The 19882-nt window shown below is 42.5% G+C and overlaps 1 protein-coding gene across 4 annotated transcripts in view; it reads left to right on the top strand.

The window, feature by feature from the left end:
* The window catches only part of SLC6A6 (solute carrier family 6 member 6), a 66844-nt gene that overhangs the window by 35348 nt on the left and 11614 nt on the right, over positions 1-19882 (top strand). For all 4 annotated transcript variants that reach the window (XM_084635502.1, XM_084635503.1, XM_084635501.1 and 1 more), the window contains 5 exons: positions 6087-6219; positions 11452-11586; positions 13588-13691; positions 13807-13931; positions 19020-19132. In XM_084635502.1, the coding sequence (XP_084491628.1) occupies positions 6087-6219; positions 11452-11586; positions 13588-13691; positions 13807-13931; positions 19020-19132 (610 nt within the window). The remainder of the gene's footprint in view (positions 1-6086; positions 6220-11451; positions 11587-13587; positions 13692-13806; positions 13932-19019; positions 19133-19882) is intronic.

The raw sequence follows: 19882 nt of genomic DNA, 5'->3' as shown, positions 1-19882 counted from the left end.
AGTTATACTTTTCTGCACATGCAGAACAAGGATGATTTATGAAAAGTCAATGATTAGAACCCATAGAATATATCTGTACTTGGAGCTGGAGGTGTGTTTCTCAGCTCAAGGAGACCTACTTGTACTAGGTCTGATTGCACTATGACAGCACAGACGGGAGGATGGGCTAGCTGCCCCGAGTACATGCCTATGGCCTTGGAAGGGTACGTATTCAGTGTGGCTAACCCGTCCTGCCATCCATTCTGCTGGAGAGTCATTCTATTTTTAGTTCTCTAGCTGGATGAGAACTAGTAGTGAGTACATTTCCTTGAGCTGGGAATCACACTCCCAGCTCCAAGTGCAGAGATACCCCTCTAGGCAATTCTTTCTGCACCTGGCAGCCTCATTAACTTCTGTGCTCAAGCAGCCATGTTAAACATCATAGGCCAAATACATCTCTGGCTTCAATGGAGTCATGTCAGGGAGGCGTTTGGCTCCAGGATACTGTTAGTGTACGTGCACTGCCCTGGTCAGCCACTATTCCCTTGGGCGTTAAACCGTACCATCGTGAAACAAGCCGTGTTCAGAACTGACAACACTGCTGACAGGAGCAGTAGAAAAAAAAAAAAGAAAAGAAAAAGGCATTGTTCCCTTTCTATACAAGAATGCATATTAAAGAGTGAAAGTATTAATGCGCAGCTTTCAATATACCACATCTAAGGCCAGGCCAGGCCAGACTTTACACAATACATTCTTTTTAATCTCCATTCGCCCCCCAGCTCCCTAAAGCCTTTGATAAAAGGCAATGCGACAAACCAGTTAGATTTCCCAGGTAAAAATATACCTGCTGCTGGACAGTCTGCCTTCAGAGGCAGTACTGCCACTGTTAGTCACTATCTCAATAGGCTGGGAGGATCCCAGTGCCCAGGAAGAGTTTTACCCCGGAAGGCAGAGGAATACCATCTTGTTAGCCTACCTGCAAAACTTCACTCGTCCTTGGGAATAAGATCATCGGCCCTTATCATTTTTATTTTTAAAAGCTTGTGTTATTGCCATGATCTTAAATATCCCATCACTGAGACCCTGCAGACCCACAACTCTCAGAATGACCTAGTCATGTCTGAATAAAGGAAGGCAGACACAGACGTCTCTCTAGAAACACAATAACGTAGCCTGTGGGCAGTTAACAATAATTTGTGCTGTCAATCTTACTGGTCTTGGTGGACTCTTTGGGCCTGAGTTTTAGTGGGACTTCAACAATGCTTCTCCTTGTGCACCTGCATGCCCCCCAAAACCACACTTTTTGAGCCTTAACACATGCAAGTGATGTATTTAGCACATGCAGAGTCTAGCATCCATATGGCCCCAAAGTGTGTGCAAATGCAAGTTGTACATGCAATACGTGATTCTGAAAATAAAGCCCTTTTCCTTAGGAGCCAGTCAGCTAGGAAACTTGTTGCCTACAGGACATTTACATTTGCCACTCAGTGCTCAAGCATTAACAGTCATACAAAAAGCCCACAATGCTTAGAGAAGAGGCTATTATTCTGTGATTGAAGGAATCCACACTGTTTTGTTGTACAGTTAATGCCTATTTAATTTTTTGTTTTTGAAACTAACTGCCCTTTCCAATCTGGGAAACGGATGTGGTTATCTTCATCAGTAGTGTGTGGTAAAGCTGACGCCACACTGGTATAATTGGCTCCACTGATACATTAGCCTCTTCATGCTGAATGACATGGGCTCCTTCCCCGTCCTGCTGGACATACAGTGGAGCCTGACATTTCAGTTCATCTGAATTAACATTCTGTGCAAATCACATGCTTACTTGAGCAGCAGTAAAAGGGGTTAAGCAAATCTGGCTTTATCTCAGGAGACTTACATCTTGCTATCATGTGCTTTAGGTCTTATTTCTTCAGATTTTCTTTTAAAGTTCTGAATTTTAAAGTCTTACAAATGCAGTAATGCGAAAGGGGTGAGAATTATGGGACAGCTCCCATTAAACAAGAGCTCTGATTGTCTAATGCTGACCAAATGTTTATAAATGGCTGGTAATCAGCAGACCTTGTTCATCCAAATCCAAGAAAGCCTGTCACATGTTCCTGGCATGTAACCCTGAGGAAAGCAAAACAAAACTAAACAAAATCCGACTTAGTCTTATGTGCCCTTGGAGGCAAACAAGATTTACGAAATTGCTTCTTTCATCGCATTCCCTTTAGTGAGTTCCTTGTACACCTGATTATAGTACTAGTTGTTATTGCTCGTTCTATGTTAAAAAGCACTTCCTCTCTCTTGGTATGAAAGGTCCTGACTGCATTTATGTGATTAATTGACATGGGACACCCTTCAAGGATTGCCTAATTCCGCTCATTCTATTTTTGTGTACATTCTAGAACCAGTTACAACTCCTGTTATTACATTCTCCGTGTTATTAGTCCATACTGGCTCTATGAAAAAAAGCCCAAGAATCCATGTTTGATATTTGTCCCACTGAATACATACATATATATATAAATGACAGAATACATCTACATATATATATAAACGACAGAATACATCCTGCAGGCTTGGTAACGGAGGGAGTAATGGAGGTTTGTCCATATAACCAAAGCTGTTATGCAATACAGCTTACTTACCTTACTCCACCTAGGAATGAAATTATTAAGGTGTTACAGATGCAGACTGATGTGCTTCTGCTACAGAAATGTGTGGATTTTGGTTGCCTGACATAGCCTAATGCAGACACTGTAGTGGTGTGTGCTGAACTGGCTCCTTGAGGTATTCTACCTTTGCAAGGGAGGATGGCTCAAGACAGCCAGGGAGCACATCAAACAGTGCATTTACTAGTCCTATATAAAAGAGAAACCTACCTGGCTCCTAATAGCAGATTCTGGTCTCCTCCATAGAATGTGGGCCCAGAATCCTGGGTCACATTCTAGGTAAGATGGCCACCTGCTTTTGAATCTATAAGAGAAGAACAAAGAGTGGTTCATGAAACATGTCACATACATTCACAGATCTCCAATTTCCGAAAGGAAAAAGGCTACTCAGTGTTTTCTTGCACCAAGCCATGTTGGCTGCTTATTAGCATTTTATTCCAAACTACCTTTCAGCTTAGAAAGTTGGACTTTATTTAAAAAACCCCATGAGAGCTTGAAACTGAACTTTGGTCTCCTTAAAAATTCTTCATTTTCTTCTCCCACATACTCACATCGGGCCTGAATCTGCTGCTGCTGACTCCAGTGAGTAAGGACTCACTCATATGAGCAAGGACTGCAGAATTATACAATTGTTTGTTATCATAGGGTTGCTCCTCATTACTGAGTAGCTACACTGTTTGGGGAGCATCTGTTCTATTGAGTCCCATTAGTCTTTTTCCACAGTACTGAATACACTCAAACAATATTTAAAAAATATAAAGCATTTAGTTCTGAGAACACACACACACATGCTCAAATTATCGTAACAATTTTGCAAGCTAATATTAAAAAAGGGAACCATTTTGGGCCTTCTAAACTGGTCAGTTTCTCTTTATTATCAAAAATGTATAGCACTTTTAGATCACTGGTTTTATTAATTTTTATTGTTTTTTCCATTGGGAACAAATAACCTTGATACACACTAGGGGGGTGGGTAGAGCGGGGAGCTTAGTGCATCAGATTGCTATGACCTCGCAGGGTTTGGTAAATGTTTTTATCCTGATGATAATCTGTTTACACTAAACTTGTGTACCTCATCTGTGTGTGCAGACACCCTGACCTGGTGTGCCCCTCGCACTCCTGATTTGGGCTGCTGACTTTCATCATTGGGCAAAAAACAAAACTCAGCGGCATTCTTTCATTGAACAAAGTAGTCTGTGGGCAATGCCCTGCAGTTCTGACACAGCCAAAACTTTCATTGACGACAGTGAAAGTCTTGCATGATGAGGAGTTCAGGATTTGGCCCACTGATTTCAGCAGAGTTTTGCCCAAGTAAGGAATTAGTAAAAAACTGAATCAGGACTTCAGGATTTGGTCCTTTATTGCAGGCAGCGAGTAAAGGTGTGACACAGCCTGTTCATGTTAGAAAAAGCGACGAACATGCCATTTGGAGCATGTACATTGCCAGAGAAAGTAAAGGAAGTAGTTTTATTTCAATATTTGTTCTTACCCATGGAAATTGACAAAAGAAAGAAGTTAATAAAAACTTGTTCGCATGAACCTAGCTGTTCTGATGCTCATGTTTTTGCCTCCCCAGTAGAAATCTGTGTTTATTTTCTAAGTTGAATAACTAAATAAAGTTTACCAAATATCCTTGGTCAACTAAACAAGGACCTACTTGTGATGACTTTGACTACCCTTGGCCTTCATCAGTAATGTTTGTATGCATCTGAGCCAAGATAAATGGAAAGGGTAACAGAAATTGTAACAAATCCAGGCTCTGCACTGCAAACCAAACTCCTTAATGTGTTAATTTGACACACTGTTGTCTCTGATCCCCATAATGATAGTCACGGTAACAGACTGAAAATTAAAAACTGATGTACTGTGGCCTTTTTGAATAAGTCTGTGTCAGACATTATGGGTGATATTGACATACAAGTACACTATGGCTTCAAGGCTGTTTTGACACGGTCTCCCACAGTATTCTTGCCAGCAAGTTAAAGAAGTATGGGTTGGATGAATGGACTATAAGGCGGATAGAAAGCTGGCTAGATTTTTGGGCTCAACGGGTAGTGATCAATGGCACCATATCTAGTTGGCAGCCAGTATCAAGTGGAGTGCCCCAAGGGTCGGTCCTGGGGCCGGTTTTGTTCAATATCTTCATAAATGATCTGGAGGATGGTGTGGATTGCACCCTCAGCAAGTTTGCAGATGACACTAAACTGGGAGCAGAGGTAGATACGCTGGAGGGTAGGGATAGGATACAGAGGGACCTAGACAAATTGGAGGATTGGGCCAAAAGAAATTTGATGAGGTTCAACAAGGACAAGTGCAGGGTCCTGCACTTAGGACGGAAGAATCCAATGCATTGCTACAGACTAGGGACGAAATGGCTAGGCAGCAGTTCTGCAGAAAAGGACCTAGGGGTTATAGTGGACGAGAAGCTGGATATATGTCAACAGTGTGCCCTTGTTGCCAAGAAGGCCAATGGCATTTTGGGATGTATAAGTAGGGGCATTGCCAGCAGATCGAGGGACGTGATCGTTCCCCTCTATTCGACACTGGTGAGGCCTCATCTGGAGTACTTTGTCCAGTTTTGGGCCCCACGCTACAAGAAGGATGTGGAAAAATTGGAAAGAGTCAGGCGGAGGGCAACAAAAATGATTAGGGGACTGGAACACATGAGTTATGAGGAGAGGCTGAGGGAACTGGGGAAGTTTAGTCTACAGAAGAGAAGAATGAGGCGGGATTTGATAGCTGCTTTCAATTACCTGAAAGGGGGTTCCAAAGAGGATGGCTCTAGACTGTTCTCAGTGGTAGCAGATGAGAGAACAAGGAGTAATGGTCTCAAGTTGCAGTGGGGGAGGTTTAGGTTGGATATTAGGAAAATCTTTTTCACTAGGAGGGTGGTGAAACACTGGAATGCGTTACCTAGGGAGGTGGTGGAATCTCCTTCCTTAGAAGTTTTTAAGGTCAGGCTTGACAAAGCCCTGGCTGGGATGATTTAATTGGGGATCAGTCCTGCTTTGAGCAGGGGGTTGGACTAGATGACCTCCTGAGGTCCCTTCCAACCCTGATATTCTATGATTCTATGATAGAGATGCCAGTAGAGGTCTGGCTTCCATCTCCATGAAGAACAATTATAGCAAATAACTTCAACACTTACAACATACATATATGATCATTAGCTTCCAAAAGGAGCCTTGGTTAAGATGCTGTATCGTATGTTGGTCAGACGAATCCTATAGGCAGCAGACATACCTGGGGATTAATCCTGCAAACCTTTACCCATATGAGTAATGCTGAGTTAGGCAAGTACATGTTCATAAGATTGCAATATTAAAGTGCAGCCAGTCCAGTCATTGCCATAAGTAATGTGTGTATAATTGCAGAGCTTGTAAGAAAACTCCTGACTAACTGCTTTGTTGCATCTTTGTCTTGCTTCTTTTCCTTTCACGCATTAAGGCACAACGTACTGAGCTTGTCTACAGGGATTGATGATATCGGTGTTGTCAAGTGGGATCTAGCACTGTGTCTTCTCTTTGTCTGGGTGATATGTTTCTTCTGCATTTGGAAAGGCGTCAAGTCTACTGGGAAAGTAAGTGCTCTGTCTACCCCTTTACGATCACTACCTTAGAAAAGTCAGCAGTACAGTGAATAATAGGCTGTGTCTTTTGTCAATAAATAATAACAGCTTCCATGTGAAAAATGTATTTTCACACTAAGAGATGGACTTGATTGGTGTTGGAAGGCAGTGGCCAGTGCCATAGTACAGAATGCCTCTGAACCAAGCGGATGTTAATGGAATGGCATCAAGAATCATATAAAGATGACTCAGGAAGCCTTTTAAACACGCCCATTTAAGACAATGGAATCTAGCCAGTGCTACCTGAACTGGTGAGGGTGCCTCAGGCTTTCCTGAGCAGTACACTACTTGCCTCTTCCCACATAATAATAATAGTTATACCACTGTGTGCTTCTATTACTTGTCACCCACAGAGCCACCTTCAGCGCTGGTGCAGTGCCACTGGAATCAGTGGATCCACAGTGGGGATAAACTGGAGTCACTGGGAAATGCTGGATGCTTAGCAGTTTTGGAAAATCTGCCCACGTATTTAGGTTCCCCAAGACAGATTTAGGAAACTAACTTTAAGCACTCATTTATTTAATGAAAATGCTCGTCCTAAAACAGCAGCACCATCTTCTTCTCCAGAGTCATTGTCCAAGGGCTACTCTGACACTCAGATCTATTCCCTGTTTATTTAGTCATTTCTAGTGTGCCTCTCACTGCAGGGCCTACCTTCCTCTCTGAAGTTTTCTATTAGGCGTATTGAGTTCAGGGCTGAGTTCAACAACATTGATATCTAGAGTCTATATTTTAGATGCCTGCTGAAGGCCGCAGTAGTTAAACATTCACAGACTCCAGACCATTGGGTGCTCCAAGGTTTTTGTTGAATGGGACCCATCTGTGGTTCTTTCCCTCCCCCATGCCCTTGCCACTGCACTCTCCAAAACCAGGCCATTCCATATGGCATTAATTAGACAGCATCTGAACCTCATTCCATTCCAGTAGCATACCAGGAACAAAGTACAGAAGTTTCCACACTGTCGATTAATGAGGCGATGCCTGGTATTTATTGCCTCTTTAAATTTATGGTAGTGGTTCTGTACCATCATTTCTCTCTCCCTTTGACTTTATCATAGGGCCTCATTAAAAACATGGTGCCTTATTCTTCTGGTCTCCTGCCAGTTTTAGGCCCAAAGAGCAGCTTCCGCACCCCTAAATCTGTACTGACTGAAGATGGTTTTATTCCCTATTGTCACTGATTGGCATGACCTGTTGAGTTGGCTTGTCAAGGGTATTAATGAAAGAGAGCATAGTAATCTCCTCAGCAATAGTAGAATGGAAACAAACACTTCCTGAGTACCTTTTGCGATCATGATGTCTGTTTGATTCACAGTTTAGACAGCACCAAAAGATTTTCCAAGATGCTTATTGTGTACAAAAACCAAACACCTGCTATAATATACCAGCATAATCAAAATCAGTGAGGGTGTATGCTAGTCTGAGAAGGTCAAAGGGCTGCAGTGACTTGAAAAATTTAGAGGTTTGCTGGGAACTTTCACAGGTTTTTCAATGCAAATCTCAACAGCTGAATATCTATTTGTGGGTATGTTTTCTTGTGCATCCCAAACTCCCATAGACTTGAGATGGAGTATGCAGTGCACAAAGAATGCAAGACTGGACTCTGAAATGTTCCCGCTGCCCTTGTATTTCTGCACCAGGGAATTAATGCTGAACCTTTTGAAGGTAAAAAAGCAAAAAGGAACGGTTAAAAAATATCAAATAACCAACAGGTTTTTCTGGAAATTAGGTGTATCTCAGAACTTAATCAGAATTTACTGTCTGTTCCTCCATTGTATTTTGAGGACACAGGGCCCGGTCAAAAATCCATTGAAGTCAGTGGAAAGATTCCCTTTGACTTCATTGGCTTTGAATCAGGCCAAAGCAAACTGCAGAACTCTTAATGTAGGCCTGGAGTTATTGGATGAATGATTAGCCCATAGCTTAATTTTATAGATCATTTCTTACACACTTAACTGCTTTCCAATGTACTAACAACTTCCTGAAGGGGAAATAATCATTTAAAAAAATCTTGTTGGAATATACTGAACAAAAGAAACAGTCATGAAAAATAATAGCCCAGTGTTTTGGGGACTTTTTTGTATAGAGTGCTGGAGCCTAAAAACTCCTTCAGTCATGCAGGGGTTTTTCTGCCTTGCAGTGGGAAAGTCCATTGTGTAATACTGAGTTCCTGTGAATGCAGACACAGCCTTGTTATTAGAGAGCAGGGATTTTTATGGGTCAAGATTATATAAAAAGGGATCATACAGGACAAAAAGTAAATAACTTTTCGAAAGTTTTTAGATGAAACTAGGCTAATGTTGCAAAAAGAAAAGGAGTACTTGTGGCACCTTAGAGACTAACAAATTTATTTGATCATAAGCTTTCGTAAGCTACAGCTGAAGTTAGTCTCTAAGGTGCCACAAGTACTCCTTTTCTTTTTGTGAATACAAACCAACATGGCTGCTACTCTGAAACTAGGCTAATGTTATAAGCCATATTATTTATCAATGAAAAATATTACTGCGTTCCAAGAGGGAAAGGAAGAAAACCCATATGCATGAAAAGGTTTTCTTTGAATTTTATCAGTCTGGCTACCTGAGTTATATCAATGCTGGCTCTGATTTCTCCTGGTTACTCTCCTAGGACACACTTAAAAGACAAGTGGATGCATCTCAGGAGCTTTTCCCCGATTAAGTTAAATTTTGAAAAACAAAAATGTATTTTAAATAAGGCAGCAGCGCTGTAATTACCTGGCAGAAACATTTGACTCCATTTGAAAAAAGGAAGAAACCAATCCTTTTTGGAAGGCAGAGATTGCCTGGCAATAGAGTGTTAGTGCTTCTCTGCTTAGGGAAATTGATCAGCATAGCTATTCTGAAATAACTATTCTGTAATAGCTATTCCTGAATAGCTCCCTGTGTGGACACGCTATGTTAGCATACACGTGGTTTTATTCTGGAATAATTACTCCATTCACAAAGCAGAGTAATTATGGAATAAAGTCCATTTTATTTTAGAACAGGGTAGAATGTGGGTTATTATGGAAGAGCTATGCCAGTCAGCTTCCCCCCTCTGGGCAAGCCCTCAGCCGTACGTTTTGAAGATAGTGCCTACAAGGTTTGGGTGAATCAGTCTTTAGTTCTGAACTATTGTATCATACTCTGTCTTGCCAAGATTCTGCTGGTTATTCCTCTGAGCTGGAGATGTTTATAGCTGCAAATGGGAAAGCCAGTCTGTGGGCAAGGAGGGTGTAGGCATCTCTTGGAGAAGGGGAGTTTCTTATTTTGTTTTTAAAAGAAAATCACCTTTGAAAAATTGTGAAGTGGATTTAATGCTTCCAATGAGGAGTATAGTATCGGCTTGAGCCATACAAAGGTTCTAAATGCTAACCAGCGCACCCTAGTCCTGAGCCTTCACATGGGATAATATACCTCAATCCCAGCCTGCAGCAACCCCTTCTGTTCTAGTCCAGCATCTCTCTTGAGCAGACACTGCCATTCATACCAAAATGAGGACTGGTTTGTTTCTCCTAGGGTGAGCCTGCCAAACTCATTTGCACTGTGGCCTGGGTCAGGGATGAAACTCAAGTCTCCACAGGTGAACAGCTCTTTCACTAACCCAATACATTGCCAAAGCCTTTCAGCTGGATTCCTTTTTATTTCTGAGAAGTGCCTTTAAAATCCACACAGAGGACAGCAGTATTCTCAGGCAAAAGAACAAGCCTGCAAAGCCTTCAGTCCTCATGGACTTCACTGGTCCCTGCATATATATCTAAGCTGCCCCTCTGTTAGCAAGATACATGGCAACACCTGTGTCATGAGAGAGACGTGTATATTGGCCTGATAGAGGAGCAGTAAGTAGCACAGTGCTTAGCAGTATAGGAGATTCAACTCTGGGCGTGGGGCCGGCAGCTGGGACCCCAGAGCTGGGGGGGGGAGAGGCGGCAGCCAGAACCCCAGATGCAGGGCCGGCAGCCGGGACCCTGCGTAAAACCTGGGGTTGCTGCAGCATCCGTAGTTCCTGTGCCTGTGACACCTTTCATACATTCAGGCTCCCAGTAGTTAGATGAATAGGTGGAAGATGCTTAAGTTGCTCTCCAGAACATGTCAGAGGCAATGGGTTAGGGGAGTGGTTGGAGCAGGTGTCTGGGAAGTTCATTTCCTGGTTCTGCTGCTGACTGAGGGACCTTGGGTAAGTCTCTTAGTCTCTCTAGGCCACAGCATCCCTATCTGCAAAATAATTCTTACCTACCTTACGAGAGGGCTAAATTCACTTATTTTTGTAAAGCACTTGAAGAGCCTCCACTGGAAGGTTCAAAAGAAGCTTGACGTAACCCGTTACTGACCCTTTGCAGTGGTGGCTGTTATTCTTCACTGCCAAAGGTGAGCCTGTGGTAAGAGAAGCTGGCAGGGGGGCAAAGAGGAAATTATGACTAGTGTGAACAGTTAGCAGAAAAGGCCTTTGCGGTTGTAGGCTGCTGGCCAGGGAAGGACGAATGCTCACCCAAATGTGTTCAGGCTCTTCCTTCAGGGCACAGCTTATTCTTCAGACAAATAACTCATTAACACCAAAACAAAGCTATTCCCCTGACCGCAGCTTGCTTCCAGGGTTCAGGGGCCTTTCCCCTTGCGTCTCCAGGTCTTGCTCCAGGGCCCACCTCAGGATCCACCCTGCTTCCTGCAGCTCCTCCCCTCAACAGTACTTTTCCAGCCCTTTTACAGGAATCACTTGACCCCTTCCCAGCTGGGCTGGACAACCCCCTCTCCCAGGCAGGAACAGCTCCTCTAAAGACAAGCACTGTTTCCAAACAGAGCGGCCAGCTTCAGGCCCTGTGGTCCTTAAAGAGGCAGACCACCCTGTTCCAGCACCCTCTTTCCCTGGAGATGCAGATAGCCACTTTCTGGAGACAGATCAGGCCAAACTGTTATCTTTGCATAGATCGAAGATTGGAGGAACTTAAGGCATCAGTTGAACACTACAAGCCAAGAGGACAGTTGAGAGTGGAAGAGAGCATTAACTAAAAATGTGCTTAAACACCCAGATCAACCAACAAATTTGAGCCTCATGAAATGTAAGGGGGATTTGAATTCAGATCCCTGGATCTCCATCAGTTTTGGTTCTGGGTCGAAAGGACACCAGTTATATATTTTGTTTCTAAATTAATTGTCAAGGACTCTACATATTGTCACTTTGTTTTGGCAGGTTGTGTACATCACCGCTACATTCCCGTTCATCATGCTTATTGTGCTGTTAATCCGTGGTGTCACCCTGCCTGGAGCTGCAGAGGGCATCAAATTTTACCTTTACCCTGATGTATCACGGTTAGCAGATCCACAGGTATGGGGCCAGTAAGTAGGAGCAGGGAGACTTCCCATGCTCTGAAACAAGAGGGACATTTAGAGGTGGGTGGTGGTGCAACAGTAGATTTTTTCCCGTGATCTTTATCAATCCAAACATAGCATGGACATTAAAACTTGGTTGTATTTTTCCATTGTATCTGGTTGAAAAGGTCATTGTTAAATGTGTTAATGCATCTTTCCGTGTGTGTATTTTTGTGCCAAAGGACTCTGAGGCTGTAGACTCTGTCCAGTTATAGAATCTCAGCTTTCTTGTTGGTATTAGGCTCTGGACAAGGTAAGGGAGATACGTTTTTTTTAGGAGGATAGTCTTTAGTTTCGGAGGGAATCGAAAGAAAGGAGAGAAATATGAGCATGGCAGATGGCACACCAAGGAGCAATTGTGAGTATCTGTTTCACTCTGCCACCACCTCTCAGGAGCAGGACATTGGGGAAAGAAGTGAACAGAGTAGTAGAAAAATGAAAACCATTGCAAACATGCAAGAAATCTGTTTTCTCATGTAAACTCATGGGAAAATGCCTGGGAGATGGCGACTTAGCACTGGGTAGGAGGAGTTGCATCTTTTTTTCCTCCACAAGCTACAGCTAGAAAAGAAAAAGACTATTAATTTCCATGGTACTGGTGTAGCAATGAGTGAAAGTTTGACCACTAGCTTTTTGCCCAGTGGTGATCACATGGGAAACGCAAAACTGTCTAACCAATAGCAAAAAAACAAATGCAAATGATAACCGTGATTTTTTTAAAAAGTGATGGCCATAGGCATGATAGGGTGAAAATCCCTTTCTTTGTTGTTTCTTGTCTAATGATTATCTGGTAAAATATCAAAAGCCCAAGGGGATTTGGGCCCTGTAAGGAAGCAGGTAAGGTATCCTTGAAAGAAACTTTTGTGACAGTCTCTGTGATTTTGCCTTCATTACACCAGCCATTCAGACATGCATTTACCTCCGTCCCTGGTAGCATGTAATTGTTATGAGTTATTAGCCGCAAGCTTCATGCCCTAAGATGTGATGATGGATAACACAGGAAGGATTTAGATTCTGTTTAACTCCCAGGCCCCTCTTCCAGGATAGCATAGCTCCCTCCAGGGTTAAGTTATCATGGACTCCCCATTGAAAAGGCTCGTCTTTCACCAGGAGATCCCTGTGTTTCAGGTGGATGATGCTGACAATGGTAGGAGAGTTGTGCTGCAAAGCTGCTGCTTTCCCCCCTTTCAGACCCCCTGGATGGTCCCCATTACCTTTGTCAGGTGTTAGTAGAGAGAAGTACATGGCTGTGAATGGTCAGGCATAGATGGAGGAGTTACCACAAATGTATTAAGCTGGAATTTCTCACTGTAATGATACTGTATGTTGTATGTTATTGTACTAATACCATCAGGATGATGAGCCATGAACTGAGGTTAGTAACGGTGTTATTTATGTTAAAGAAATGCATTGTGTTATGCTTGTGTCCCCTCCGCACCGGCAGTGTTTGGCCTTGTGCCACCTATGGTTGAAAGGTATGGTTGGGGCAGCAGCATGGAGCCATTTGGAAAAGTGGCAGTCATGGTGTTCGTGTCTGCAGTCCAGTGACTCTGTGGGCTGGTTTTCACTGAACTGCAGCAGATACAAGTGTATACGGGACTTTACAGGGGCCTCTGTGTTGTCCCTTCTCTTGGGAGAGTGTTGATTGTTCTGCAGTAAGGAAAGGATCGGTTGAATGACAAACTAGAATTATAGACCACCTTTCAGGCAGGGATTTTTGAACTGTTGACAGAGCTGTGAAGTTTTCGAGTGGACTCTGATGCTAATGATTTATTTTTCCCTACAACGTCGTCATTTTAAAATGAGATGCTCTCTTTTTTCTCCTGCTTTGCCCCAGTACGTGTCTCCGGGGGAGCAATTTTTGTTGTTGCGTAGCCTGAATGACAGACTGATTGTGATGCACGTTGCTATAGGGATTGCCTACATTAATGATGCTTTCTTCCATCTTTTCTCTTAGGTCTGGATAGATGCTGGGACACAAATCTTCTTCTCGTATGCAATCTGTTTAGGAGCAATGACATCCCTGGGAAGCTACAACAAGTATAAATACAACTGCTACAGGCAAGTCTCTAACCAAGGGGGTTTAGTGTCTTAGCTAAATGATGTAAATAAGTAGGGACAATGGGTTCAATTTTTTTTTTGAATTAACTTGCTCCATGACATATGTGTGACTTAGGGACTGTTTGCTGCTGGGATGCCTGAACAGTGGTACCAGTTTTGTGTCTGGCTTCGCAATTTTTTCCGTCCTGGGCTTCATGGCACAAGAGCAAGGGGTGAACATTGCTGATGTGGCAGAGTCAGGTACGATGGTATCGGTGGCAGTGGTGGTGGGCACTGCCACCTAGTGTGTGAGCAAAGTACTGCGGACTAAATCAGCCAAACAAAATAAAATAAAATAAAATAAAATAAAAAGAAAGAAAAAAAGAATTCCCACAAGCATCAGAAAAATAATTAAATGCGCACATGTTAGTCTGGTTCTCTTTTAGAACGGTAGTGGGTAGCTGATTAACATAGGACTTACTTTACCTTAATTAGTGTGGCAGATTGAACACATTTTTCCAAAGTGCGTTAATAAAGTTTAGCTCAGATTAGTTAAAAGGACCACACACACTTTGTTGTCTCGAGTCCAGACATGTCAATCTGTTTTGGAAATCTACACCAACCCTCTTGTTACTATAGCTATGATTGCCCACCGGTGAGAGATGCCGTAGGAATAAAGTCTGGCACTTTCAATGGGACATAAGGGAACTGGATGCCCAAATCCCATTGAAAGGCAAAGGAAGTTGGACACCTAAACCCCATAGGCTTCTTTGGAAAATCCCTTCCACCATGACACCAACTCTTGCAATTCTACATTTTAATCTAGCTCCAAGGTGAAGCTGATACTCTTTGTGCCATGTCCATTTTGAAACTGTTTACAGAGACATATTTTCCCCTTGATTTGCATGTAATTATTCCCATTGCCATTCAGCTATACACATGTATCAGAGAGAGGGTACATCCAGCTTGTGAATATACAATGAACAAGGTAGACTACATCTTTCCCCTGGACAGACTTTATAGGACTCGCGGGCATGAGTGGTACTTTTAGGCTGTCATAATGATGGTGAACAATTATACCAAGCTAGATCAGTATTGCCAACCTCAGGTGTTCAAAAATCATAGTCAGGCCCCCAAAATCATGAGATTGGCTTAAAAATCAGGAGATTTAAAAGACTAATAATACATTTTGGGTGCTTTTTCTTTTCCGTCTGATTTTTTGAGCCGTTAGGGTTCAATTTTTCACTGTAGAGTCATGTTTTTCAGCTGTTTTTTGTAACCAGGAAGACTAGAAACTTACTTCCTTTTTTTTTTTTTTTTTTAAATAAAAGATGAGATTCTCTTATAATTACATTAACTCCTGGAGCTGGATCTTTAAGAATCACAAAGACTCATTACAGATTACAGGAAATTACAAATGTTGGGAACACTACTAGATTCTCAGCTGGTGTAAATCAGCCTAGCTCTATTGAAATCAATAGAGCAAATGCCATTTTACAGCAGCTGAGGATCTGGCCCATAAAGGTAATTTTGATCAGACACTGATTGCTTTACTTGCATACAGGAACAAACTAAGGGAATAATCCTGGTGAATGCACCCTAACCAGCTAAGCACTTATTTCAGATGCAATCTAAGACATTTTGCATATTTGGCATTTTTTTCTATTCAGATTTAAAAAAAAAATCTTATTCAAAATTTACTGTAATTGACCTAAAATAAAAGACATAATCCATTGCTAAGTGGGCACCTTTGTCCCTGATATTTGATATTTTTAAAGTGGCACCACTGATCAGTTTTAGACACTGGACTTTAATCCTTTATTTTGGTGCGTATTTTAGTTTGTTTGAGTTCAACCCAGGTTGGCGGTGGCCACAAGTTGTAGCCATCTGATGGCTATTCAGTGGATTACACAGTATATACATGTGGTGGTTTTAGGCTCATGTCTAATGGACAGGTATCCAAATCACAACAAACCGCCGTCGAAAGTGGTACCAGTTGGTATACTCGTTGCCATTCTAAGCCGAGAGGCCAAGAATTGAATAAACCTGGGAGCGTGGTTTACCCCTCTCAGTCCGAAGAGATGGTTCCTTCAGTCCATGATATTGGCAGGAGTTGTGGGCCCTGTTCCCTTGAAGCTGGGCACATGCTTCGGCGGCAGGACGCTGGCTTTTTCTTTTTCTTTTTTTTTTTTTTTTGTTGCTTCGGCAGTGTCACAAAAGAAATTTTTTGCACGCACGGCCTGTTAAAAATTAGCGGGAACATTGGCTGTGGGGGGAAACTTGTACTACTGCTGCCTGCGCTCTACCTGGTCTCTGTCAAAGAGGCGACTTGACTTTCTAGGGAGGGCATCCTGAAACCATTCACCAGCAAAGAGAAATTTAAATAGAGTTGGTTTTCCCCCACATATATCCCCCTCCCACCCCCTTCCCAATTTTTTTTTTTAACCCTTATTTTGCCAGTATGCAAATCCAGGACTATCCTTCCAGGTAGGAAAAGGAGAGAGAGAGCCATGAGCGTCTGCAACTTGATTTTGCGGCTTGGCATAGGAAGTTGTGTATTGGGCAACCAGATGATTCCGCCATTCTGTATCCTCCCACTTGCCTTATTCACACCTGTAGTTCCATTGACTTCAGTGGATTATTCTTGTGATTTAGGCACAATCTAGTTCACTGACAGCAGAACCCTAGCATCACACTGTTGCTTAGTTACACCCCCCACCCCCCGCCGCCAAATTCACCCTTTCTGTAATGGTCTTGAGCTGAATTCTCCTTTGGTAGGATATGAGTAGTGAAGATCAAAAGGCAGTGGGAGCTACTCCTATCTTTCATTGGGCAAAGTGGACTCCTCGATTTCAGTGGAGTTACACAAGGGTTGAATTTGGTCTGTCTCCCCCGCCATCTCTCACCCCAGATTGGCAAACTGCCTGATTTTTTTAAGTTCATTTTTCTCCTTTATTTTTCCAATTACATTACATAAAAAAAAAAAGCGAAAAGCATTGTTGCATTTATTTTTTTTTAACCTAAGAAACGCAATGTGGGAACAAAGGAAGCACAGTGAGGCCTGGCTAATCTGTGCTGGATTTGTCTGCGTGCCTGGCTGGATGAAAGATATATTGCATGTACAGTATGTACCAGTGATAAAGCCATCGCAAGACTTCCTTTGTTTTAACGCCGTTTGCAAACTGATTCAGATTAATTGGTCTGACTATTGTGTCTGTCAGCTGATGGAGAAGGTTTGGCCTCCATATTTTGTATTGTTTCAATCTGTCTACTATCCATGGTTCCTTCTGCCAACTGGGTACAATTCCAGCCATAATATTTCATTTAATCAGCAAGTGGCCAACAACTAGACTATGGTTATTACTGTTCTAATAAGCTTTTAACAACTACCACAAGCAAAGTGCGTTTTAACAAGATAATTATTCAGTGGAACGGCGCTCCATATTAAATGCAGTTTTCAATGATTTACAGTAAACTGAAAGGATGCCAGAAATGTTATGTTATTTTACATGGACTTTTCTCTTTATAGTTCAACATTTGCTTTCACAGAAAAATACACACAGAGCATAGAGCACTTGTCATCAGAAATTAACATACACACACATTTTAAGTGAGTTTTAGAGAGCAATAGCAGTTTTACATCTGTCTCATCATTTGCGCAGACTGGCTACAAATGCAATCTAATAGCAGTTCTAGCTGGGAATTCAGTTTTTACTGAGAGAAGACATGATGTCCAGAGATTGAGGGAAACGCAGAACCCCAGAAATTTTAGCTACTCAGCCAATTTTGTGTGTGCGCGCTTTCTGTCACATAAAACCACAGACATGTTTCTTTTTAAAAATTAATGAAATAAAATTAATCAATCAATTGCTGGCTAATTTGTATTTATTTCTATTTAAATTACTTAAATTTTTCTTTTAATTTAAAAATGTCTCCTCCTGCTCTCATATTTTCTTTCCCTTGCTCCTTTCTCCATCTTTCTTGTTGGAAAGGAAAAGTGGGAGTTAGGAAGAGCGTCAGTAGCGATTCTCCATGCAGATTAAACAAGAGAATTCTGCTCCTGTGATTTACCGGACTTTAATGTTCCCTACTGAAAAACAAGTTTAATTTGAATCTTCTCACCAAACCTGGAAGATGTCAACACTCCAATCCACCTTCTTTTGAAACAAAAAAAAAACCCCTCCAGATTTTAATGTGCATGTAAATCTGTCCTTGCAAGATTTCCCCACTCTGTAAAAATTACAAGATCACTTTTAAACCAGTAGCAAATTTCAGATTCTTTCTGCCCCTGTCGCCCAATCAGAGATGGCATACTCACTTTACAAAAGTTCTCATGATGTGTAACTAAGTGTTACTTGAAACTTGTGTGACACCAGATGAGAACTTCTGTGAAAAACAACATAGAAGTGCAGTGCGCCGGTGCTCTGTGTGAGAGTGAGCCCTTTAGCTGAGCCACAGAGAAGATAAGGCACATTCTGTTACTGCTAGCTATGGGGGAAGCTCCTTTAGCTTAAGTTTTAGAAGCCTGTGATTTTGGAGCAGAAGGACCAAGGTTTTAGTCCCTGGTCTGTGGGTGTGTACAGCATGTGTAGTTGGTCTAGTGGTTGTGCATGATTGTTGGCAGTACCCAGATTTGTTATGGCACGACTTAGGAAGCCTAGTGGTATAGGAGAATCTGACTAAGGCGGCGTGTTAGTAGTATCATTGTTATTAGTATAATTTCCAAACAGCAGGGAACACATTTGAGAACTCATAGGCCCAGATCCACAGCTGGTGTAAATAGGGGCAGCGCTATTGATTTCAGTGGTGGTTCATAGCAGCTAAGGAGCTTGGCTATTGGAGTGTAAACCAAAACCTGGAAGGAAGGTGCATGAGAGAGTTGTGTTTTCAGAAAGATAGGTTGAGTTGGCTGCAGCATTGAAGCTTCAGGAGAATATTTGGAGCAGATTCCCTCTTGTCCACCCCCTCCACTCAAATAGAGATCATGTGTGCTAGAAACAGGATTCCTTCATTCTACTGGGGCAGTTCCCTTCATTCCTGTTACACCTCCTGAATGGCTGGTGCAGGAAGTGATCCATTACTGGCATGTTTGAGACAGATGTTAAAACTGGTGGTCGGTTAGCGATGGCCTTTGGGTTTGCTTGGGGCTTCTGCTGTAGTCATGCGTGCTTCTTTGTCAGATGAAAGATCCAAACAATTTCACTTCTGGTATTTCCAGCTGGGTTTGGGTTTATCTGAAAGGAACCAGGCATCCCTGCATTGGTGTGTAGCTACCTCTAGGCACAAGCGGAGTACTTACTATCTCCATTCCCTTTCCCCCCTTCCTATTTTCTCTTTCTCTTCCTCTAGGTCCAGGTCTGGCCTTCATTGCCTACCCAAAAGCTGTGTCCATGATGCCGGTGCCTACCGTTTGGGCTATCCTTTTCTTTGTTATGCTTCTGTTGCTTGGACTGGATAGCCAGGTTAGTAATCATGGTAATGGACATATATGTCTTATTTGTCGCCATGATGCCAACAATGGCAACCCCATTATAAATGGGGCAATTAAAAATAATAATAAAATACCAATGAGGCTGCTTAAATGAAGTGCCTGTGCTGCGAACCCATGCGTCTGAATGGAGAAGCTGCTTTGGTCCTTACGTAGAGACAATGAATAAGTTAGTGGTGGCAGGATCAGCATGATCTTGTGCATTAAGGTTTTGTTGTCGGGACCCGGGGGAGTCCCAAGGGGTAGAGCAATGTACCCTGGCCCAAATGCTGCCCCACAACACACCACCATTTGTGGTTGGTGTGCAACATTATCTGAGTCTGGTGAAGGAGAGAGACTCATCACAAAGGTAAGGAAGAGCTAGGGCCTGTGCCTGCAAGGGGCGGGGTGCCATTGAAATCAATTGGCACGGAGGTTTCTGAGCCCGGTAGGGCTTGTGGACTATGCGGGAGTGAATTGCAGAGCGCACCAAAACGTTGTGGTGTAACTGCTCCTTGTGGACACTGCTGGTGTGAACTACAAGGTACCTAGTTTGTTGTAGTGTAGTGCTTTTCAAAGAGGAGTTTTTTTCACAGAAATAGCAGCATAAATACCACAAAGGAATCTGTTAATCATTTCTAGATAGTCACAAGTAAACAGAGGCAACCAAGGATTACGCAGTAACTATAAACTGAGCTTGCCCAAGGTTTCAGAGCAACAGGCAACTCTTTGTACTCCGCTAACG

The sequence above is a fragment of the Lepidochelys olivacea genome, assembly GCF_965140295.1.
Source record: "Lepidochelys olivacea isolate rLepOli2 genome assembly, chromosome: 7".
NCBI classification, from domain to species: Eukaryota; Metazoa; Chordata; order Testudines; family Cheloniidae; genus Lepidochelys; species Lepidochelys olivacea.
This window is presented reverse-complemented; position numbering and strand designations above follow the sequence as displayed.